Below are 21,297 nucleotides of genomic sequence, written 5' to 3'. Positions count from 1 at the left end.
CTTTGCATTTAAGCCTGCTGTCACGACCATTTACTGAAGACGAGATTAAAATTGCAGTCTTTAGCCTAGCAAAGAACAAAGCTCATGGATTTCCAGCACCCTTCTACCAGAAATATTGGGACATTATTAAGCCTGAGCTCATGCAAGTAATTGTGGACTTCTACAACTCCTCAACGGACTTATCCAGATTAACCTATATCTTTATCCATCTGATACCAAAGAAATCTACTCGCGCAACCATCAGTGACTACAGACTTATTAGCCTTGAAAATGGAGTGATCAAGATTATCACTAAAGCGTTGTCTATTCAACTAAGACATGTTATTAGGTGTTCGGCATCGGAGTCTCAAGCCCAAAATAGGTTGATCTTTAAGAGTTTTTGTCATGCCTTCAATCCGAGATCGTGAGCTAGGGATCGCGGCAACCGCCGCATACTCATAGGAGTTCTCCCCACGAACATGCAAAGCATCTCAACGTGATATTATTAAATATGCAACAGAATAATTTTTACAATAATATATAATATTTATTTTATTAACTAACTGGACTTACAATGTTTCACAATTCCAACATTAGTCTAAGGTAATGCATTAATTTACATAAACTCTAATTTAAGATAACTTGTGCCACAGTTCTTCTAGTCGCTCTTCCATATTGTAAAACCTCGGGTCGAGCTAATTCTTCATATCTGTAAAAATAGTAAGCAATTGTATAATGAGCTAGAAAACCTAGTAAATGATAAATATCTTAACTAGACAATTCATATGATCACATAAAATATAAATACGAATTATGATGAATCAATATAAAAACGTAATCAATTTCGTTTTAAAATACAAATTCATTGAAATCTATATCTTTTAAATATCTATATACATAATCATAAATCTGATTCGAAACAAATCACATTCAACTCAACGGTCTTTAACTATGGCCACACTTATACCCTGTGGCTAAGCTAGAAATAGAATCACACTTATACCCAGTGGAGTGGGCCAAAAAACTATATTTATACCCTATAGTGGGGCTAGAATTGCCAATGCATAATCTTCAATTGGCAGGATTTAGAACATAGTCTAAGAGTTCAAATCTGATGCACATCAAAATTTTTATTATAAAATAATAGATATATCATAATCCAATCAAAATATGTATATACGATATAAGAACAGTAGATAATTTAATAATAGTCTGAAAAATATTATTCCAATGTGCATATCTATTTTTCATTCAAATTACTATCTCGTAAAATTCATAAATCATATATAAATCCATTAACTATTTATTCGATGTAAGAATAATATTATATAAATGAAGAATCTAGAAAAGACAGATCATTACTTATCTTACAAATACAATCTAATTAATAGATCCAATTGATTCCGAAAATCCTTCTCAGGGCCTAATATTTCAAAATTTTACTTTTCATCAAAATTTCATCATAATTATTTTAAAAATTAAAAATCTAAATTTTAACATCCTCATAGGGTTGACTAAGCAGGAGTGCCTAACATCCGGATCGGTCCGATCAAAATGATTTCATTGAATCATGTTCAGATTAGGGAACAGATGGTTCAATAGAGATCATGAATGTTCAAATCTAATAGTATTAGCAACGACCAGGGTGGGGGCTGACACGCCAACCAATGACTATATCATTGTGAAGAGTTTCTACTACATCCAACTACCCTCGAGAGAGAAAGTCCGGTAGAGAGAGAAATTTTACAGAGAGAAATGATGGAGAAAAGAGAGAATCTCAGTCCGTGTTCAATCAGGAATCTGAGTTTGGTCGTCAATGGCATAGGTTAACCTCGATCAATCAACAAAGAGAGAGAGTCCAATAAAAGAAAGAAAAGAGAGAGAGAGAGGAGGGAGAAGAGAGGAGAAAGAGAGAGAGCCTCTCTCTTACTCTTCTCTAAATAGGGACCTGCCCTCTTCCTTATCGATCGAACCCAAGGGAGGTTGCGGTGGCTAGCCCTGATGGTGGTAGGAGGCGACGAGGCATGCTTGACCAACCCCGGTGGTCGACGGTGGCGAAAGAACGCATGCCGAAATAGGGCACCCTATTTTGAATCAAATTCCGGCGATCTGCTGGCTTAAAGCCACGATAATTCTTGGCCAAAACACCAAGAGAGGAAGAGAAGAAGACGAGGAATACTTACCTCGATCTGATGAGGATCCCATGGCTCTCTCTCTTTGGTAGGGCTGGAAGTGGGCCGGGCCGAGCCGGGCCACACCCCTACCCAAGCCCGGCCCGAAATTATTTTTCGGGCTTCGGGCCAGGCTTAGGCCTGAACAGTTTTACAGAAACTCGGCCCAAGCCCGACCTGAGCCCAATCGGGCTGCCCGATTGGGCTAAAGTTCGCCCGGCCCGATCAGGAGCCCGACCCAATCACGAGCCCGGCTCGAGCCCATTTGGTTCCCATAATAGCTTCCAACATGCTGTCAACCCTCTATAATAGCTTGAAAAGGAAAGACAAACTACATGATGTTATCTAAAAGAAAAAAAGAAAAAATAGCTTCAAATATGACATGCAGCTTCCAAGATGGCATGGATTTTTCAAGAACATAATAACATTTTTATCCACAACAAACATCGGAAATACTATAAGCTAGTAGAAATGCAATAACTAAACAAAATATTTTTCAGCAAATAGTTTCTTCCATCTTCATTCATCCATTGTCGTGAATACCTATATTTTAAATAAAGTAATAATTAGAACATGAACAACATTAAATATGAAAACTTGTAACTTGATATAAATAAAAAAAATAAAGATTATTATGAAATACCCATGTTCCATATTCGTTGCTTTGCCGGTTTGCCTACTCCTGGGTGTCGTCATCTACATTTAACGTTACAGAACTCAAGCAATTTGCAATTGTTAACACACAAATCAATCATCTCGTTACTCCTTTCTAACAGAGCTCAGCCACTCATTCGTCCTGACCAAACAGTAGAATCTATCTCTCAGCGATTCCTGCCTCACTTCACTTCTTAATCGAGGGTTATTTTCCGGAGGAATCAATGAAACGACATCAATTCAAATCCTGGATCTTCGAATTGAGAGAGATATTGAGAGAGATCAAGAATTCTCACTATTTCTTAGATTCATGGATCAAATTATGTTTAAATTATAAGTACAATAAGCAAATAAAAAATATTAGATAAATTTAAAAGATTTATATACCTCATCATATTGTTCACGAAGCCAATCTTGGGTACAAACTAAAGCTTCTACAGTAGATGGGCTCAAAGAGCTTTGATACTGATCCACAACTCTACCACCAGTGCTGAATGCCGACTCAGATGAAACAGTGGAGACTGGAATAGCTAGAACATCTCGAGCCATTCTTGATAGTATAGGATAGACTGTTGCATTGCTCTTCCACCAAGCCAAGATGTCAAACTTCTTATTCTCCAAATCAGGAAGCACATCATCATCCAAATAACTATCTAACTCAGATCTCTTTAGGCGTTTTAAAGAACTCTAACTTCTAAACTGAGCAAAATCTATACCAATTTTTTTTTTGGAAGAAACTGAACTTATATCACCTTGTCTACCAAAATTAGATGTTCGCTCACTTGAACTCATAGAGGGTTGCATTCTTGTTGCATCTACATACTCATTATACAATTTAAAAAGACAAGCACGAATATTATCAATCTTTTTCTTGCACTCCTCCAACTCAAATGCCTTTTGATAACAAAACTCTACAAATATCAACTTTGATCTGGGATCCAAAATAGAAGCAATTACCAACAAATTATTGCACTGAGACCAATATTTGTTAAACTTCTTTAGCATTTTATTTGTTAATTGCTTCACTGTTTCATCAGTATTGATACTTTCATCCATCAACAAAGCCTTAATTTTCCAAACTTCTTTTAGGTATAAATTGGATGTAGGATACTTACAACCAGAAAATACTTTAGTGGCATCAAGAAAGGCTTCTGAGAATTTAAGAATTATAGAAGCCTTTTTCCATTCATCATTGGTGGGGCATACACATGAATGCTCAGTTGCATATCTAATAAGAGCATCTTTATAACCAAGTGCATCATGCAACATTTCATAAGTAGAATTCCACCTTGTAGGAACATCCAAAGTGAGTCCTTTTCTAGCAGAAAGTCTCATATGTTGTACAATTTCATTAAATGCTTGTATTCGAGATGGGGATGTAGAGACATATCTAACAATTTCTCTTATACATTCAATAGCTTCATGAATGATTTTCATGCCATCCTGAACCATAATATTTAATATATGTGCACAACATCTAATATGACTGTACTCCCCACTAAACAACATTGTATAACAAAAGTGATCTCGGAGCCTCCTCATTATAACATCATTTGTGGTGCAATTATCCAAAGTAATAGCACATATTTTACAATCCAATTCCCATTCAACAAGACATTTTCTTATAGCATCTTCAATTGCAAAGCTGGTGTGAGGGTATAGGAGTTTCTTGAAACTAATAATCTTCTTATGTAGAATAAAATCAGAATCAATATAATGTGCTGTGAAAGAAATGTAACCAATTTTCTGATTTGATGTCCAAATATCAGTAGTGAAACTAACCCGAGAACTTAGGTTCTTGAATACATCATGCAATTTTTTCCTCTCTTTTTGATACAAAGCCATACAATCATGTTTTACAGTCTTACGACCCATAATTTTAAATAATGGCTGAAGAGATCTCATAAAATTCAGAAAAACAATGTGCTTAATAATACGAAATGGAAGCTCAGCACGTATGATAAATTTTGTAAAAAATTTTCTACTCTCTTCTTGATTGAATTTGAAAGACTTTATCGGATCTTTTGAACTTGGTACTAAGAGCAACTGATTAGTCGGATTCTTTTGATACTTCTTGTAAACATTTTCAAGATGGCGTTTTAGATGACTCGTTCCTCCTTTAGTGCTCCCACTTAAATTTTTTTTACAATATTTGCACTTAGCTATTGACCCTTCAGAATTTTTTTCCTCGATAAAGTGATTCCATACCCAAGATCTTTTTCTAGAAGATTTGTCACAATCATTTTCAACAGTATCTTTATTTCTATCATCTTCATTCCTTAAATCTTCAACAATCTCATTTTCACGCATTTTAGAATGAGACATTAGTAAAAATAATCTGCCTAAATAACAAAATAAATATCACAAATTTAACCTATAACAAAATAAATGTCATTAAATTTAACCTATTTAAGAAAGAGCTTAAATCTTTCCAGTTAAAGCCTCAGATATGTACGAAAATCCAGAAAATACTCTTATGGTCATGCTTCAATAAAAATACCAGTAAGAAAACATAGAACTAAACTGCTAATGCACACAACAATAAGCTAGAATAACCCTAAACAGCAATAGGTATACCAGAACTAATAAAGATAATGATATGCTCAAATCTTCTCTTCACTCTTCTGAACATTTGCAATTTGTTTTTGCTATTACTCACTTTCAATCCCAAGTGGCCTTGTAAAGTCAAACAAGATGCCCTTTAATTCAACATTTACACGGGACATGCATACACACATTAAAGCCACCTAAAATAACAAATACTATATGGGAGTAATTTTGAGCAAAATGAGCGAACATATTGCTGGCTCATCCCTTCCCATTTTCCAGCTACCACATACAACATAAAGGCTTCATAATTTCTGTACATTACCAAGATAGAGAACTTAGTCCAAGCAGCACCAATTTAATCTTCTATCGGAAGGGGGGCGGCAGGGGAGGGGGGAATAAAAAAACACCCCTGCTTTCTTCTAAAAATCAACAGATGAACCCTAAAATTAACATAAAACATTAAAAAAGGGGAAAAAGAGAAAGTGACACATGTATCATATTGCTTTCATAGTTTCATCCATCAAAGAATTCAAGAATTTTTTTTTCAAAACAAATTTTTTTTTTTTAATCCTTATACTATGCTAGACTAACACAACACCACCATCCGACTCCAGAACCAAAATTCCAGACAAAGAGATCATAATTCTTGCGTCCAGACAAAGAGATCAGAGAGAAACAAAATCCAAATTCTTCCGTGAAGATTCCCAAGTTCCCATTTGAAACCTAAAATTCGAGTGCAATTGAAGAACCTAAAGATAAATTTCAAGATTTGAAACCTAAAATTCGAGTGCAATCCAAGATTTGGACGGTCGACAAGCCCACAGATCTAGGGTTTCACCACTTCGCCGAGGTTGCACGGTCAACGACGACGACTAGCAACCGGCGACGAGCCGACAAGGAGAAGCGAAGAAACCCTAGCTCCACACCTCCATTGCTCGTCTGCTTTGCACCTCTGCAAATCCCAACCAAAAGGAAGAAGATCATCCGTGCCTCAAAACCTAGCTTCGCTGACGATAGGGTGGTCGGGGCTCCTCTTCATCACTTTGCCGAGCTTGGACGGTTGACGGTGACGCCTGGCGACTGAAGACGAGCGGACAAGGAGAAGCAAAACCCTAGCTCCACGCCTCGTCGCCTCCACCGCTCGTCCACTCTGCCTGCGCCTCTGCAAATCCCTCGGGCAACAACCAACTGGCTGACTGGGTTTAACCGTTTAAGTGTTTAACTTAAACCGCGATTCGACAAACACATTTGGTCAACGCGATTCGGGTTGGAAGTGGCCTTGGGCTGGGCCGGGCCCGGGCCAGGCCAATGAGATACCCGAGCCCGGCCTGAAATGCATTAGGCCTAGCCCATAGCCTGGCCCGCAGGGGGCCCAACCCGATGGGCTTCGGGCGGGCCCGAGCCCACTTCCAGTCCTACTCTTTGATGACAAACCGAGGAAGAAGAAGACTTGAACCTAAGGAGAAGTTGGAATTCGATGGCTCGACCTTGGATGAACTCGGAGGAGGAGGTCTCTAAATAGAGGATCCCGGCCTCATCCGACCGGTCTTCGGATTGAGGTGAACCTTATCCTCGTTACGATCGGGGAGGAAGAAGACTCTAGCTGGAGTTTTTCTCTTTGTCACCCTCATGTGCAACACACGTGAGGCCCAAGTCAAGGGGCTGGGCCGGTCAAAATGGATCAGGCCGGGTCATTAGTGTCTCACAGTTTTATTATGGCATCAGAAATTATAGCCTTCAGTAGGAGAACAGGGACGCTTATGAGATCAATTTTCAGAAGGCATTCGATAGTATTTCTTGGGACTTTCTTATCAAGCTTCTCCAGAAGAGAGGATTTAACCAGCGATGGGTTGCTTGGATCTCCTCCCTTCTCCATTCTGAGTTCATCCCTCATTATCAATAACTCTCCTGGAAGATGGTTTCGAAACCGAAGGGGGTTGAAACAAGGTAACCCCCTATCCCACTTGCTCTTCATTCTCGTCACTGACACTCTCAATAGAATCCTGAAGATTGCAGGCTTTGAAGGCCTCATCTTCGGCATTGGACTTTTTGAAGTCACTGGTCAATGCCCGTGCTTACAGTTTGCTGATGACAAGTTGATTTTCTGCAATCCCATATAGTCATCTTAAACGATCAAATTTATTTTACATGCATATGAGGTGCTTACAGGCTTAAAAACAAACTTTCATGAGTCGCAGCTCATAGGTCTAAACATCACTGAAGGGATACACATGGTTGTTCAGAGCTGTTTGGGTACAAGGTTGCTAGTCTGCCAATCCATTACCTTGGTATACCCCTTCATCACTCGGTCCTCAATCAAGCTGAGTGGAATTTTTAGTTGGAAAAACTGGTGAAGAAATTAGGTGGATGGAAAAAGGAGACCCTAACGATGGCTGGACGACTCACGTTGGTGAATGCAATGTTGAGAGCTGTTTTGATTTATTGGATGTATGTCCTTCAACTCCTAGCAGTGGTTATCCAAAGGATCAATAGAATCAGCAGAGATTTTCTCTGGGGGGATCAAGCTCCATGTAGCAAAATCAAGTGTCTTGCTAGTGTTGGACCAAGTTTGCCGCCCCAAAAAGCTAGGAGAGAGAAAGGTTCTGTTCGTGCAGATACTGTCTTGTGGAATGCAAGACATGAGGGAGGAGGGGTTCGGTAGCGTCAATCGCCACCTTAACCCGAGCAAAGCCCATGGCTCGTCGCTCCTCTGTGACTCCGTCTACGGCCATAGGCCGCCTTGCCTTGGCTGCAATATCAAGAATAGTTGAAGTCGACCAGTACTCTGGGAGAAGCCCAGGTAGTCGGAGCCAGACCACCACGGTCTTTACTAGGGACTCCCTAGGTAGGAAATCCAGAGTCCACGACTCCATGGCTAAGAGTTGCCCCGCCACCACCCAGGGCCCCTCCAACAGGGCACGGTCCCGGAACTTTGGCGACCGGAGCCGCAACGCAAAGTGGTATTTGGCGAGGGTAATCGCCACCACCTCCCCTGTTTTCTTCAACCAGGCAGCCACATCCTCGACCACCTACTCGACCGGCACCCATCGGCCGAGGCTCCGACCGACCAGCGTTAGTCCATCCCACTCCCGGCGGGCAGCCTCGATGGGCTCCTCCGGGAGCTCGATGACCGACGAGAAGTGTTGGCTCAACCGAGCCACCTCCGCCTCTGTCAGCCGGTGGGTAACCCAGGGCCCAGGTCGCACCCGGCCCACTGGTTGCTCTCTTTTTCTCCACGAAGTCATACCTTTTCTTGGAGCTGGCACCTCCGCCCACGTCCTCGTCGTCAACGCCGCAGCCTGCTTCGTCGAAACTTTACCTTTGTTTGCTTCCACCGCCGACGACCCCGATGCCTGCTCCCCTACCGAGCCCATCGACCCCACCATCGGCTGCTTCCCCCTCGTCGGATCCATTAGATCTCCCTGAAATAAACGAGCAATACACAAGAGCAACCCTTTGTGCGCATAGAATGTTAGACAAAAAACCTCGAGTCGCAGTAGAGCCCACTTGCCCCCACGAACCCTTGACAACGGACAGAGGAGACGCTCGCCGAGCACCAGAATTACAGTAGAGCCCCCCTTCCGCCGAGCACCACCGGCGAAGAACTAGCTGTTAGGGCACGAACAGAACCTTTCTCTCTCCTCAGAGTTTCTCACTCTAAAGAGCCATTCTCTCCCATGAACTAGCTTCTTGGGGTGGCAAACTTAAGTTTTTGAAACAGATGATATTTTTAGCAGAGTATAGATCCTGAGTTCGAACTCTGTCTCCGCACTCTTTAACTCCATTATTAAAAAAAATTGACATGTTGGGCTCACCCATTAAAAGAGAAGCTCGGCCCACATGTGAGAGGGAGTGTAAGAAAATATAAAATCTATAAATAATCTATCTCATTCTATTAGCTTAAGCTATTAGGATAAGTAGTGATTTTAACATATGATGCAGACAACAGAACCTGAAAATGGAGCTCTTTTCCTCTTCTTCTTCTTCTTCTTCTTCTTCTTCTTTTGATACACCGACGACTCACACTAGACGAGCGTGAGTACACTCAGAACAATCCAACAAAAGAAGTTGACAAAGCGTAGGAGGAACCACATCAAGGCTTCCCCAAAAAAACTCTTCTAAGTGATGCGCAGCAAAAGAAGCAACCAAACCAGTAACGCTATTTGCTTTTTGAAAGATATGAGTGACTCAAAAAGTGTCAAGCCCTCCCAAAATTCTACAGATATCCTGAAGCAGCGGGTGCTGATCGTCACTATTGTGCCGTCCTTGAATCCAGTCGATCACCGTGGCCGAGTCACCTTTTATGCAGATACTGTTATGTGGTTTGGGCCTTTTCCTTTTGGTCCAAGCCCATGAGGGCTCCTTAAGTCATTTTAAGCCCAAACTTTAAAGCCTGGGTGCTGTTTTTTCTAGATAAAAACAGAAGCACGAAAATCAGAGCTCTTTGTGAGGGAAAATGGCTAGGGTTTGAGGAGGGTTTGTGTGTCCTACTCCTATGTCCCTTAATACTCATTAAAGCTTGTGTTTTCAAGGGTGTAGTTTCTTCCAACAAGTTGTTTAGAAGATTTTGTGTTGGAGTTGGCTTGTTCATGCTTATGAGGTAACCCTTTGTTTTCTTCTCTTTTTGGATTGTGTTAGCTCAAGTGATATATGTTGATACTTGAGTAGAAATCACTATAATTTGTTTATTATAGTAGAAGTTTGATCGGAGCATGACCCGTGGATGTAGGCTATATGCTGAACTACGTTAAAATTTGTATCCCTTGTGTATGCCTTCTATGTATTTGATGTTTTGCCACTTAGAATCAATCCATATATTTTGCTTGTCTAGCATTGGTATTTGTGGTGACTAGCTTCCATAAACTTTATATTGATAAACTTACACTTAACTTGCCACATTTGATTTAGTTTGTGATCTCACCAAGTGAGGAAGAGTTTTCCCTACAGATACTATCTGCACCTAATGCCTAGCATGCGCGATGCCTTCCCATGCAGCTCTTAATTCTACTCCAATTACCGACTCATCGAAGCTGTGCCGACTGCCAGCTACTACTAACCTGGATTCGTGGTCTCGAATCACAAAGTCCACTCCTCTTCTGCTTCCGTCCTCGAAAAAATTGACACCGAAATTTATCTTCAGGTGGCTAGGTGGTTATTTTTTCTTCAGTAAGGCAGTGTTATTTATTTATTTATTTTTGATGCGGAAGTGTAATTTCATATTTCGGCAGAATAATCTGGAAGCTTCCGATCCCGAAGATCAAAATTTTTAACTGGACTTGCTATCATAATAAAATCCTTACTGGTGAGACTTGGCAAAGAAAGAATTAAGGGTGACCAACCCCTGCCCGTTATGCAGTAATCACAGCGCAACGACTGATCATCGAATGCTTGGGAGCATTATGCTCAAAGCTTTGGGGTCTCCTCCTTCAGAATCTCAAGGTTTGACCCCCTCCATTACAGTATCAAGACTTGTGGAATGCATGGAGGCGAAAAAATTTGGGCAAGAAGCTGACCCCCGCAATCGAGAGCCTAATCGCAATCGGCTGTTGGAACATATGGAACGAAAGAAACGACAGACTTTTTAGGTTTGAAGCTAGATCGGCGAGAGAAACGGCAAGACAAGCTATCTTTTTTTCAAAGTTGGACCTCTGTTGCCAATGGAGATGACTCTAAAGTCTAAATGGGTGGGGATATCTCTGCACCATCTCTTGGACAGTAGAAACGGGGTCGACTCAACACTGCCTTCCCAAAGGCAGTTAAAGATCTCTCGGGGACGAGAGGCCGAAGCCGAGGTATTCTTTTTCGATCTTTATTGTAGACCCTCTTATCATACCATCAAATAGATACGCAAATTATAAACATGAACGCGTGAATATCGTAACAAATGCACACATGTTACTTAAGAAAAACAGGAAACAAATGGACACGTACTCCAAATCATGCACATATAAGCATGCTCTTATACGAGAGCAATGATGCAATGTTCCAATAAAATCTAATATAAGTCACTAATAAGAAAATAAAAATATTATTTGTATATTAAAATGAAAATAAGTATTTATTTTGGCAAAATTATGTTAACGCAAAGCCTACATTATATCTATAAGAAGCACGCCATCTAACTCCACTTCTTTCCTCCTCCTTCATCTTCTCTTTTTTCTTCTTTTTTTTTTTCTTTTTTTTTTTTCCTGCGCGCCGAGGTCCTTATGGGTTGCCGGGTCCGCGTCTAAGAAAGCTGGATCGGCTAAAAGGAGAGTGAGGCGCCCTCTGAAAACCAAATCAAATGGAATGAGGTTTCCACCCGCCAATCTCATTCGTACTCTCTCTCTCTCCAAAACTTTCTCCACCTCCTCGACCAGCCTTGCCGCCCACTTCGCCCGCGTCGTCGAGTCCTCCTCCGTCGCCTCATGGAACGCCGCCATCGCCGACCTCGCCCGTTCCGGCGACTCCGCCGAAGCCCTCGCCGCCTTCGCCTCCATGCGCCGCCTCCGCCTCCGCCCCGACTGCTCCTCCTTCCCCTGCGCTCTCAAGGCTGCTGCTGCCCTATCCTCCCTCCGCTCCGGCCGCCAGCTCCACCTCCTCGCCTTCCGCCTGGGCCTCCACCCTGACCTCTTCGTCGCTTCCGCGCTCGTCGACATGTACTCCAAGTGCCGCGAGCCTGTCGACGCCCGCCGCGCCTTCGACGAGACCCCCCACCGTAACGCCGTCCTCTGGACTGCCATGATCGCCGGCTCCGTCTGGAACGGCGCCGCCCGCGAGGCATTTTCTCTATTCAAAGAATTCTTGGCAAAGGAGGGAGCTTTAAGCTTGGACACTGTGGCGGCGGTGGCGGCGCTCTCAGCCTGCTCCCGTGTTTTGGATAGGAAGGCCACGGGAGGGGTTCATGGGCTTGCAGTGAAGGTCGGGCTCGAGATGGATGTCGGGGTGGGGAATACTTTGGTGGACGCCTATGCAAAAGGTGGTGATTTGGGGATGGGCCGGAAGATGTTTGATGGAATGGCTGAGAGGGACGTGGTGTCATGGAATTCTATGATTGCTTTGTATGCTCAGGATGGGCTGTCAGCAGAAGCACTGGAGTTGTACTGTAAGATGTTGAGTGGTGGGGGTGTTAGGTATAATGCAGTTACGCTCTCAGCAGTGTTATTTGCTTGTGCGCATGCTGGGGTACTGCAGATTGGGAAGTGCATTCACAATCAGGTAATGCTGATGACTTTTAGTCCAAACTTTTTATCTGGTTTATAGGTTTGCTTCTTCTGAATTTGGGTTCATCTTTTGCCAATTGAACAGATCTGGTTCTTTAGTTTCAATAGATTTTGATGTGACTGTGATGTTCGTTCAATTCACAAGAAACTTTTCTATAAAATATTAATATTTATAAACAAACATGAAGAGATAACTGGGAAGAGGAAAATTTTAGAGAGAGAATACATGTCAAGGATTATATAGAGCAATTCTGAAAAGAAAGAAAATTTGTTCATGCTTTGCATATAGAGCTTATTTATGTTACTGAATGAATTGTGTTCTGTTAGTATGAAAGTTGGAATGTTCTGGTTTTCTCTTTTAGTTTGATAAGTTTTTGGTATCACAAGGGCTGCATGTTTGATTCATGATTACGTAAAAGCTATGACATTATCCATCCTTGTGAGCAAAACATGGGGATATAAGTGAGAAGTTAAAAAGCTTGAATGAATGAATAAGAAAAGCATGATATGGCAAGGAAGTGCAAATTCATTAGAGGAACAAAATTTGCTCTGTCAGTAGAAGCAGAATTGTATTAGTGAATGAGTCAGATGGATGGTATTGAAGCTAGACTCATTGGAGTCAACGTGAATGAATCTACATGATGTGTTTGGAGGTAGGCAAGCTTCACACTGTTTTCAGTTTGGATAAGATGACTAATTTAGTGAAAAAAAGTGAGTTATCCCTTGGCTGAAATTCCAAACACAAAGCCTAAAATAATATGTGGCACTGCTGAGTTATGAAGAATCTTGCTCTAACCTGATATATTTGCAGCCCTTGTTGTAAGAGACTCTTAATCTCTGGGTTCAAAAGTTACCCTTCCTGGAGATAGGTGTACCTTTCAACAAGCCCAACATATAATGTGATTTGCCTTTGTATTTCCTGGCATTGTTTAAATTTTTGTCAAAAAGTATCTTAGCTGGTTGATGCATCATCATTTGTCTTAAATAGCTCTGATTGCACCTTCTAATTATTTATCATGGTTTTAGAGATGGTCCTTTCACAATATATAATGTTGAAATGTTGAGATAGATTTAGTAAACATAATTAAGTACAAGGCATAATCCTATATCAATTTGAAATCTTAACAACATGTCTATCATTCTATTTTGGAGGTTGGCTTTATGGATTCTAATCTGACATTGGTCATTGTCCAAAGCCAAGTCCTTTAAAATGATAAGTAGATTGTGTACTCCTTCTTATTAAGTTTATCCAACTTTTCTCTGGTGTTTCCCTCTTTTTTACCCTGGCTTCTGGCTTGAATTTAATAACCACTCCAGGGTATAGTACTTACATGGTCTAACCATCTCATGTAGTTGCTGGGTCATATCTGTCTTATGCTTATACTATAAAGTATCCACTACTCTTTAGGCAGATCTAAACACTTACATTGAATGTTTTCAATATTTTTGTGATGCAGTATTGTTGTACTTCTTATAGATTTCCTGACATTGTAAATGTACTGCTTGGGAAATCTAATTTTTCTACAACTGGAGCTTTTCTCAGGTGGTAAGGATTGGTTTGGAGGAAGATGTGTATGTTGGAACATCAGTAGTTGACATGTATTGCAAGTGTGGAAGAGTAGAGACGGCAAGGAAAGCCTTTAACCGTATGAAGAAAAGGAATATCCTCTCATGGTCTGCCATGGTAGCAGGTTATGGCATGCATGGCCATGGCCGAGAAGCTCTTGAGGTTTTCTCTGAGATGAGGAGATCTGGAGTGAAGCCAAATCATATCACCTTTGTATCTGTCCTAGCAGCCTGCAGCCATGCGGGGCTTGTGGATGAAGGCCGTCATTGGTTTCATGCCATGAAGAAAGAATTTGGTATTGACCCAGGGATGGAGCATTATGGATGTATCGTGGATCTCCTTGGTCGTGCTGGTTGTCTCGATGAGGCCTATGGTTTGATTAAGGAAATGACAATCAAACCTGATTTTGTGGTCTGGGGAGCTCTTCTCAGCGCATGTAGGATTCATAAAAATGTTGAGCTAGGAGAGATTTCTGCAAAGAAATTGTTCGAACTGGATCCAAAGAACTGTGGATACTATGTGTTGCTTTCAAATATATATGCAGATGCTGGAAGGTGGGACAATGTGGAGAAGATGAGGGTTTTAATGAAGAACAGAGGACTGGTAAAGCCACCAGGGTACAGTTTAGTAGAGCTCAAGGGTAGGACTCATGTATTCTTAGTTGGGGACAAGAAACATCCCCAGCATAGGGAGATCTATAATTATTTGGAAAAGCTAACTGTTAGGATGCAGGAAGCTGGCTATGTCCCAGATACAGGATCTGTTCTCCATGATGTAGAACAAGAAGAGAAAGAATCAGTATTACGTGTTCATAGTGAGAAGCTTGCTGTGGCTTTTGCAATCATTAACACAGCTCCAGGAACAACAATCCAGGTCATTAAGAACCTCAGGGTGTGTGGGGACTGCCACCAAGCAATCAAGTTGATTGCCAAGCTTGTGGATCGGGAGATTATTGTCAGAGATTCCCATCGTTTTCATCATTTCAAGAATGGCTTCTGTTCCTGTGGTGATTATTGGTGATTGTATATGATGGGAAGATATTAAGACTGCAACTCCCATGTACTGCTGCCAGGAAATAAATATAATCAGGGGGGTGCTACACAGAAACTTTCAGGAAAAGAAGTTTACACCTTACAATTAAGATCCTATTTTTAAGGAGATCAGGTTTTTTTCCAGTGAGCATTCTTAATAGTGCTAACAGAAGCATTAACTTAATTCCTTCCATAGTTTTTTGAGAATGGGATTTTTACATGTTTAATTCTTTGGCTTCTAAAGTAGAAGCCCGGGGCCCAGATGATGTGTGACATTTATAAATATTAATAGAGAGAAGGTTATCATGGTCAATTCAAGCTTGCAGGTTTAATTTTTCTCCTGCCTTGCTCCAATGTTAAGTTTACTGTATTTTTTTTAATAATTGAAACATAAATATTATGTTTCCTGAAACCTATGCCGGATAATAATCACAACCTTTTTAGAATATAATCAGTTTTTTCAAGCTACCTAGTGTTTGATATTTCTGTCCATGCCTTATACTCAGAGTAATGATTGCCAACTTTCTTATTAAACTTTTTCACCGCTTAAAGAGAATTGAGCTTGAGAAGAAAATTTAAGTCCAAAGTAGTGTTTCTTTTGATACCTTATGTTGCCTACGTCTAGTGACAAGCTAAGAGCCTAGTAGACTAACAAGTGGCTATGTTAATTAATTTTTTCTTCAAATGTTTTCTTAGTATTTCTTGTTCTTAGTTTCTTTTTAGGTCGCTGGTCATTATCTTTTTGGAGCAAAAATATTTCTCTTAAAGGTGGATTTTATTTTAGGATCTTTAGCCAGTCCATTATCCCTATTTTGATGGGTTGATATCTAGATCAATTCTTTCAGCAGTGTTCATTTGATTTATTTTCATATCATATGTTTTATCTATTGCCTTGCTTTCTGCTGTTCCTTTGTGGTGTCTTCATACTATGTAGAAAGCTTCTTTATTTTATAATAGTAATTTTGAAGTTAACAGTTAGGGATGATGATGTGGAAGAGCCTTGTTTCTAGTAATCTAAGATTTGGTTTGGTCAGGTTAGGAGCAAGTTCCTTATGGTGCTTTTGGAGTGAATAGAATCTCTGATATTTCATGGTTTTACATGTTTTCAGAAATGGCAAAATATGATTATAAAATATGGGATTTATCATATTTGTGTGACATCAGTTATTGGTTGTCCTACATCATGGTGTTTTGTTGTGCAATTAATTTTTCATGAAGCTCTAAAATCATGGAATAAAATTGTTACTATGAGTAGAATCCTCCAAGTTCATGTTTTATTTGACTTTTCAACCTTTTGTGTTAACCAACTAAAAATTTTAAATTAAGAAGGTGAAAATCATAATTTTGACATATAAACCCCAAAGTGCAGCCAGATCTGATTTTGATGGTGCTTCTACTTCTTAAAAAGATCTTCCTAGGATATGCTTCTATTTAGGGGTTAGTAGTCATATGACAATTATTTCTTCGCAAATTATTATCAATAGAGAGGTAGGTATATGTGGATCTGATTGAATAGGGGTTTAGCCTGATCTAGGTTCAAGTTGGATGACTAGTATTAAAACTTGATAGCATCATTCCAATTAATTTTAGATTAATAAGTCTAAGGGGTAGCACCACCTGTTTGAAATTATTTAAAAAACATCGAAAAAGTTATACAAGAAGAAAAGTAAAAAAGAGAACGTGTATGTCTATAAAGAAAAAAATTATTGTTAGCATTAATTAAATTGTACTATACTAATGCTCCCTTCCCCAAAATACAAAGTGATGACAAAAGCACAGCCCCTGATTGATGCCACACTCAATCCTCCTTCCAATTTATTAATTTTTTAACCTCAACCTTTCCAGTTTGCTGCACAATTACTCTGAATATCTGTCTTTTCCATGGTCATTTTATGTTACCATTCCCCTTTTGTCCAATAAATTCTCTTTGAATTTCTATAGTATTTTGCAACGATGTGATGATAAGAAAACAATCCTTTGGGTGTCCCGGGTTATGAAACATAGAAACAGCCTTTCTACATATGGGACTAAGGGTATGTATATTTGACCCTCTCTAGACCCCCTAGTGATGGAAGCTCCGTGCACTGCGCCGAATTTAATTATCTCCAATTCCAATTTCATCAGGTCCATGCATATGTCCAACTACAGTTGCAATCCGTGCATTTGAGTCGAGTTGAAAATACATATACGCTGTTGTCCTCTTGAACCATATTCTGTGATGGGTGGCTTTTCTTATTCTCATCAGCTGTGTCATATGTTATAACATGCAGCTAGGGACCCCTCCTGAACATTAAAAGATAATGTATCCATAAGAAGTCCAATATAAGATGATAACATATTTGTAAGCGCTGTAAGACCGTCATAGTCATATCATACTAGTACTTATCTGTCACTGCACTCTATACATGTCTTTATCATTATTGGGATATATAATCAAAATACTACTTTTTTTTGTTGGGTGCTAAATATTTTCTCTGGTACTCCATTTTTTCTTTCCCAGGATCAATAAATCATTGCTTAGGAACTTCATCTTCACTTGAAATCTGTTCAACAATTTTTTTGAATGACAGCTGGGTTAAATTTTCTATCCTTTCATCATGAGCTTAAGTTGATTCATGCAATAGACAGACTCTATTTGGGTATCTGCTTTGGTTGTACATGGATAACCATGCACTCCAGTGAAAATTCTGATGGAAACAAGTGCGAGTGGATGCTGAGAAGAAAATACGTGGAAGTGGAGAAGATTAGTCCTTGGTTTTCGGAGATAAGAGGATCCGATAAAACATTGATTTATCTTATCACTAGAAGACCAGATGACAGTTTCTGTAACAGGAAAAACTCTCCCATGGCTATCACTCCAGCTAACCTCTTCCCTGCCTCCACCTGGTATGATATATCTAGTGGATATCTTGTTGGGGCATCCAAATAGGTCCTTCATATGTTTGGTATCATCTGTTCAACTACTATTTCATGTAAGCTTGAAGTTTTACTGGGAAGTTTCACATATATCTAATTTGCCATTCTCACTTATATCACCTAAAACCTTGTTGAGTTGTTGTCAATTCTCTGCAAATCCTAGTTTCTGTTGTGGGAATCATTATAGCCTCTAGATTTGTCACCCAGACGGGTGGAATTAATTCCTCTCTGTAGATGTCTTAAGGAAACAATTTTGGAAGTGCTCACAATTCTACAATGTGTCTATGGTCTTTCTCTCCAATCATATCATTGATGCATTTTGTTTTAAAATTTCTCACCATGTCTATTTCACTAGCAATTGCAACTTCTTTCAGGTAGATGAATTGTCTCTTTTCCTATCTTTTTTAATTGCATTGTGTTTGGATGGGTACTTATTGTATCGTTTTTCTGTTGTTATCGATTCACATAACAAAAACTAATAAATCTTTTTTGCTTCAGATAACTCATCATTCTTAGACATCATGCATTGTTTTTCTTTTGCAGAAAAGTGATCTGCTTGTGTAGAAGTTATTCCACTCTGTGCAATTCAAGCTCTAAATAACAAATTAACATTTCCTAGTGCTAAATGCAAATTCACCTCCTTTTTAAAACTCTGCTTCTATACCTTCCATTTGGTGCCTGCTGTATTTTCTTACCAATTTTCTACCACATTCAGGTCAATGACATTGGTGTCTCGGACTGGCTTTCCTCCAGGTGCAACAAATTGGGAGCTGTCTCAGAATTTCAGTGCATTATTCAGGACATCTTTCAACTCCATGCGGACTCTTCAAATGATTTCTGGAGTCCAGTTGGGGAGTAGATGTTGGAAGCATTAAGCATATAGCTTTTTTGCTGTATAAGTTGATAGGGTGTTTCAAACATGTATCAACTTTGACATGAAAGTGATGTACTGGCTATGTTGGTGTCAAAATTTTTTTGGCCTTCCCATTTAGATTATTCTTTCTTGTCAATTATCAATTGTAATTAAATTTTAAATATCTTTCTTTTTTGTCATCATTTGGGGAAGGCTTGTCTCATTATTACTTATTAATCAAGCTAGAAAATGCTACTGTACTAGTGGATGATCTTCAGCCCATTGTGGTGATTATCTTTTCAAACCACCTAAATTGCTTACTCTGTTCTTTTAATCTTGATATTGCAGTTTACTCCATTGTTCCTTTGTCTAAATGAGAGAATCAATCAGCAAACAAGAGTAAGAATATAGATCTCTGATCATGTGGAGCAGCACAAGCAATCCCGAGTTGCCATCATGGTGCTCATTTCTTATTTCCATTCCCACCAAACTACAATTAGAGGATGTCATCCTTTGGAGACAGCGTATGTTTTTGCTGCTGATTGCTAGTGCTTGCATTGATTATTATTGTTTAGAATACTCGGTGCTCTGGAAAGCTGAAGGCAGATTGAGTCAATTGGCCCAACCAACTGAAACTGCCATTTTGGGACAAGCTGTGTTTTTCTGATTGAGGATTTATTTGGGTAACCCACAAGGATTGGGTTGAATCTGTGGATTGAACAGTCTATTTGGGCATGGTCCATATCAACCAAACATTTTTCCAGCCTAATCTTGTAGGATAAAAAACAAAGATCTAATGCAGACTAACAGGCCCACAAGCAGGGACTTTAGGCTGGGAAGACCGGATCGTTAAATATTTTTTTTTTCCTCTGAACCCTCCCTCACCCTCTTGTGGAGGAAAATATATCTTATTTCTTTTGAAAATAAATTTTATTTTATATGATGAAAATGCCACTCTAATGCATAGGGAAAATATTCATCTAAATAATCATTCAATTATAGGACATTGCATATGTTAGGGTTAATTAGTGTATTTATTCAAGCATCTAAATATTCCGTAGATGTTTTGACTGTTGGTTACAACAATGGGGTGGAGAGAAGGGATGTAGTTGGATAGGAAAGGAGAGGCTGGTGATGATTTTTAGATGACCCTAAAGAATCAATATAACTTACAACTCAAACCAATTCTAAAACTGGATCAGGTTTTGGAGACTTTTAGGGCATGCCTGGAAAAGCCCTAAAATAGAGAAGAAGAGCAAGGAGGAGAGACTGCAGGATCATGCCTGCCTGATGCCCTAGGAATGAAAAAAAATGATCTATGGATGAAAAAAATGAGCTCGAAAAGTTTTCTTCCTCACGAGGATTGAGCAAGCACGACAACCCCACTTCTTTCTTCTATTTCTCCCATGCTCATGCTCTCTGCCTTTCTTCCCCAGGCATCCTATTAGGTTACAGATCCTATAGGATTTGTCTACATAGGGCCTAGAAGTTTGCGACGTTAAACTATCAAGTGCTCACTTAAATTCAAAGAATCAAAATGGAACACGTCATGTAAGTTTATGTGCTAATAACTATACTGTTGGTGTGTGTGTGTGTACACATATTCAAAATGGTACTTACTTGCTCGACTGCATGGGAATCAGAAAGTACGGAGCCAAGGGCTATATGTACAACTACTAACTTTTAAAATATAAACATTTAATATATATGACATGCATGCCAGGGACAAAGTTCAAAGCATCCTTGCCTTCCTCTAATGAAAGGTAGGCAGAAAAAAAAGAACATATTAATGTATGCATCAAAGATGTTTAAAAAAAAGTGCATACTGATTTCTAAAAGCTTGCTTTTAGATTTCATTGACATTCTCAATTTTTTAGCAGTTGAAACATAAGATGGAAGAACAAAATGTTAAAAGTGAAAACAGGAGCTTTATTTAATTGATAAAATATTCTTTTGAATCATAGATGGGGGCTCCAAGAGCAAAAATTGATAAGCCTAGATTTTTTTTTCGGTTTTGCTGGAGTTGGCCTATAATTAAAAAGTCTACTTAGTAGAAAGATAGCGCAGTATGTTGATCGTAGCATCCGGGAAAAAGTGGGTGGGCACTACAGTGCACTTTAGGATAAAAAAAGTTCGGGATTTGTATCACAAGTGCATTCTGGTGGTAGAAGGACAATTTTCTACCAACCTGGACTGACTTTTTTTGTGTATCCCACACCCCAGTCATGGGTAAATAAATTGAAATTGAGACCCTAAGCTGCTACATCATTTGATCATAAAGACGGACAGCTCCCAAATATCCAAAAGCTGTGAAAGCTGCTACATTATTTGATCATAAAGACGGATGGCTCTCAAACATCTAAAAGCCATGCAT

At 39.6% G+C, this 21,297-nt stretch overlaps 1 protein-coding gene across 4 annotated transcripts; it reads left to right on the top strand.

Moving 5' to 3' along the window:
• The first annotated feature begins 11,442 nt into the window (after positions 1-11,442).
• Positions 11,443-19,277, top strand: LOC103724262 (pentatricopeptide repeat-containing protein At3g26782, mitochondrial). Of its 4 annotated transcripts, none has more exons than XR_003383118.2 (3): positions 11,443-12,551; positions 14,100-15,287; positions 18,786-19,277. XR_003383118.2 is itself a non-coding variant. In XM_026800428.2 (2 exons), exons 1-2 carry the CDS (start codon positions 11,643-11,645, stop codon positions 15,141-15,143), a joined length of 1,953 nt encoding a protein of 650 aa, XP_026656229.2. In that variant the 5' UTR covers positions 11,443-11,642; the 3' UTR covers positions 15,144-15,467. The 4 variants fall into 4 exon arrangements, 1 of the variants encoding a protein (XP_026656229.2); XR_003383119.2 differs by having other exon boundaries at positions 14,100-15,298; positions 18,786-18,908; XR_003383117.2 differs by having other exon boundaries at positions 11,477-12,551; positions 14,100-15,480; positions 18,786-19,257.
• Positions 19,278-21,297: the final 2,020 nt, after the last annotated feature.

Source organism: Phoenix dactylifera, chromosome 9 (assembly GCF_009389715.1).
Source record: "Phoenix dactylifera cultivar Barhee BC4 chromosome 9, palm_55x_up_171113_PBpolish2nd_filt_p, whole genome shotgun sequence".
Taxonomy (NCBI): Eukaryota; Viridiplantae; Streptophyta; class Magnoliopsida; order Arecales; family Arecaceae; genus Phoenix; species Phoenix dactylifera.
Note: the sequence above shows the minus strand (reverse complement) of the source record. Positions and strands in the feature narration are given on the sequence as shown.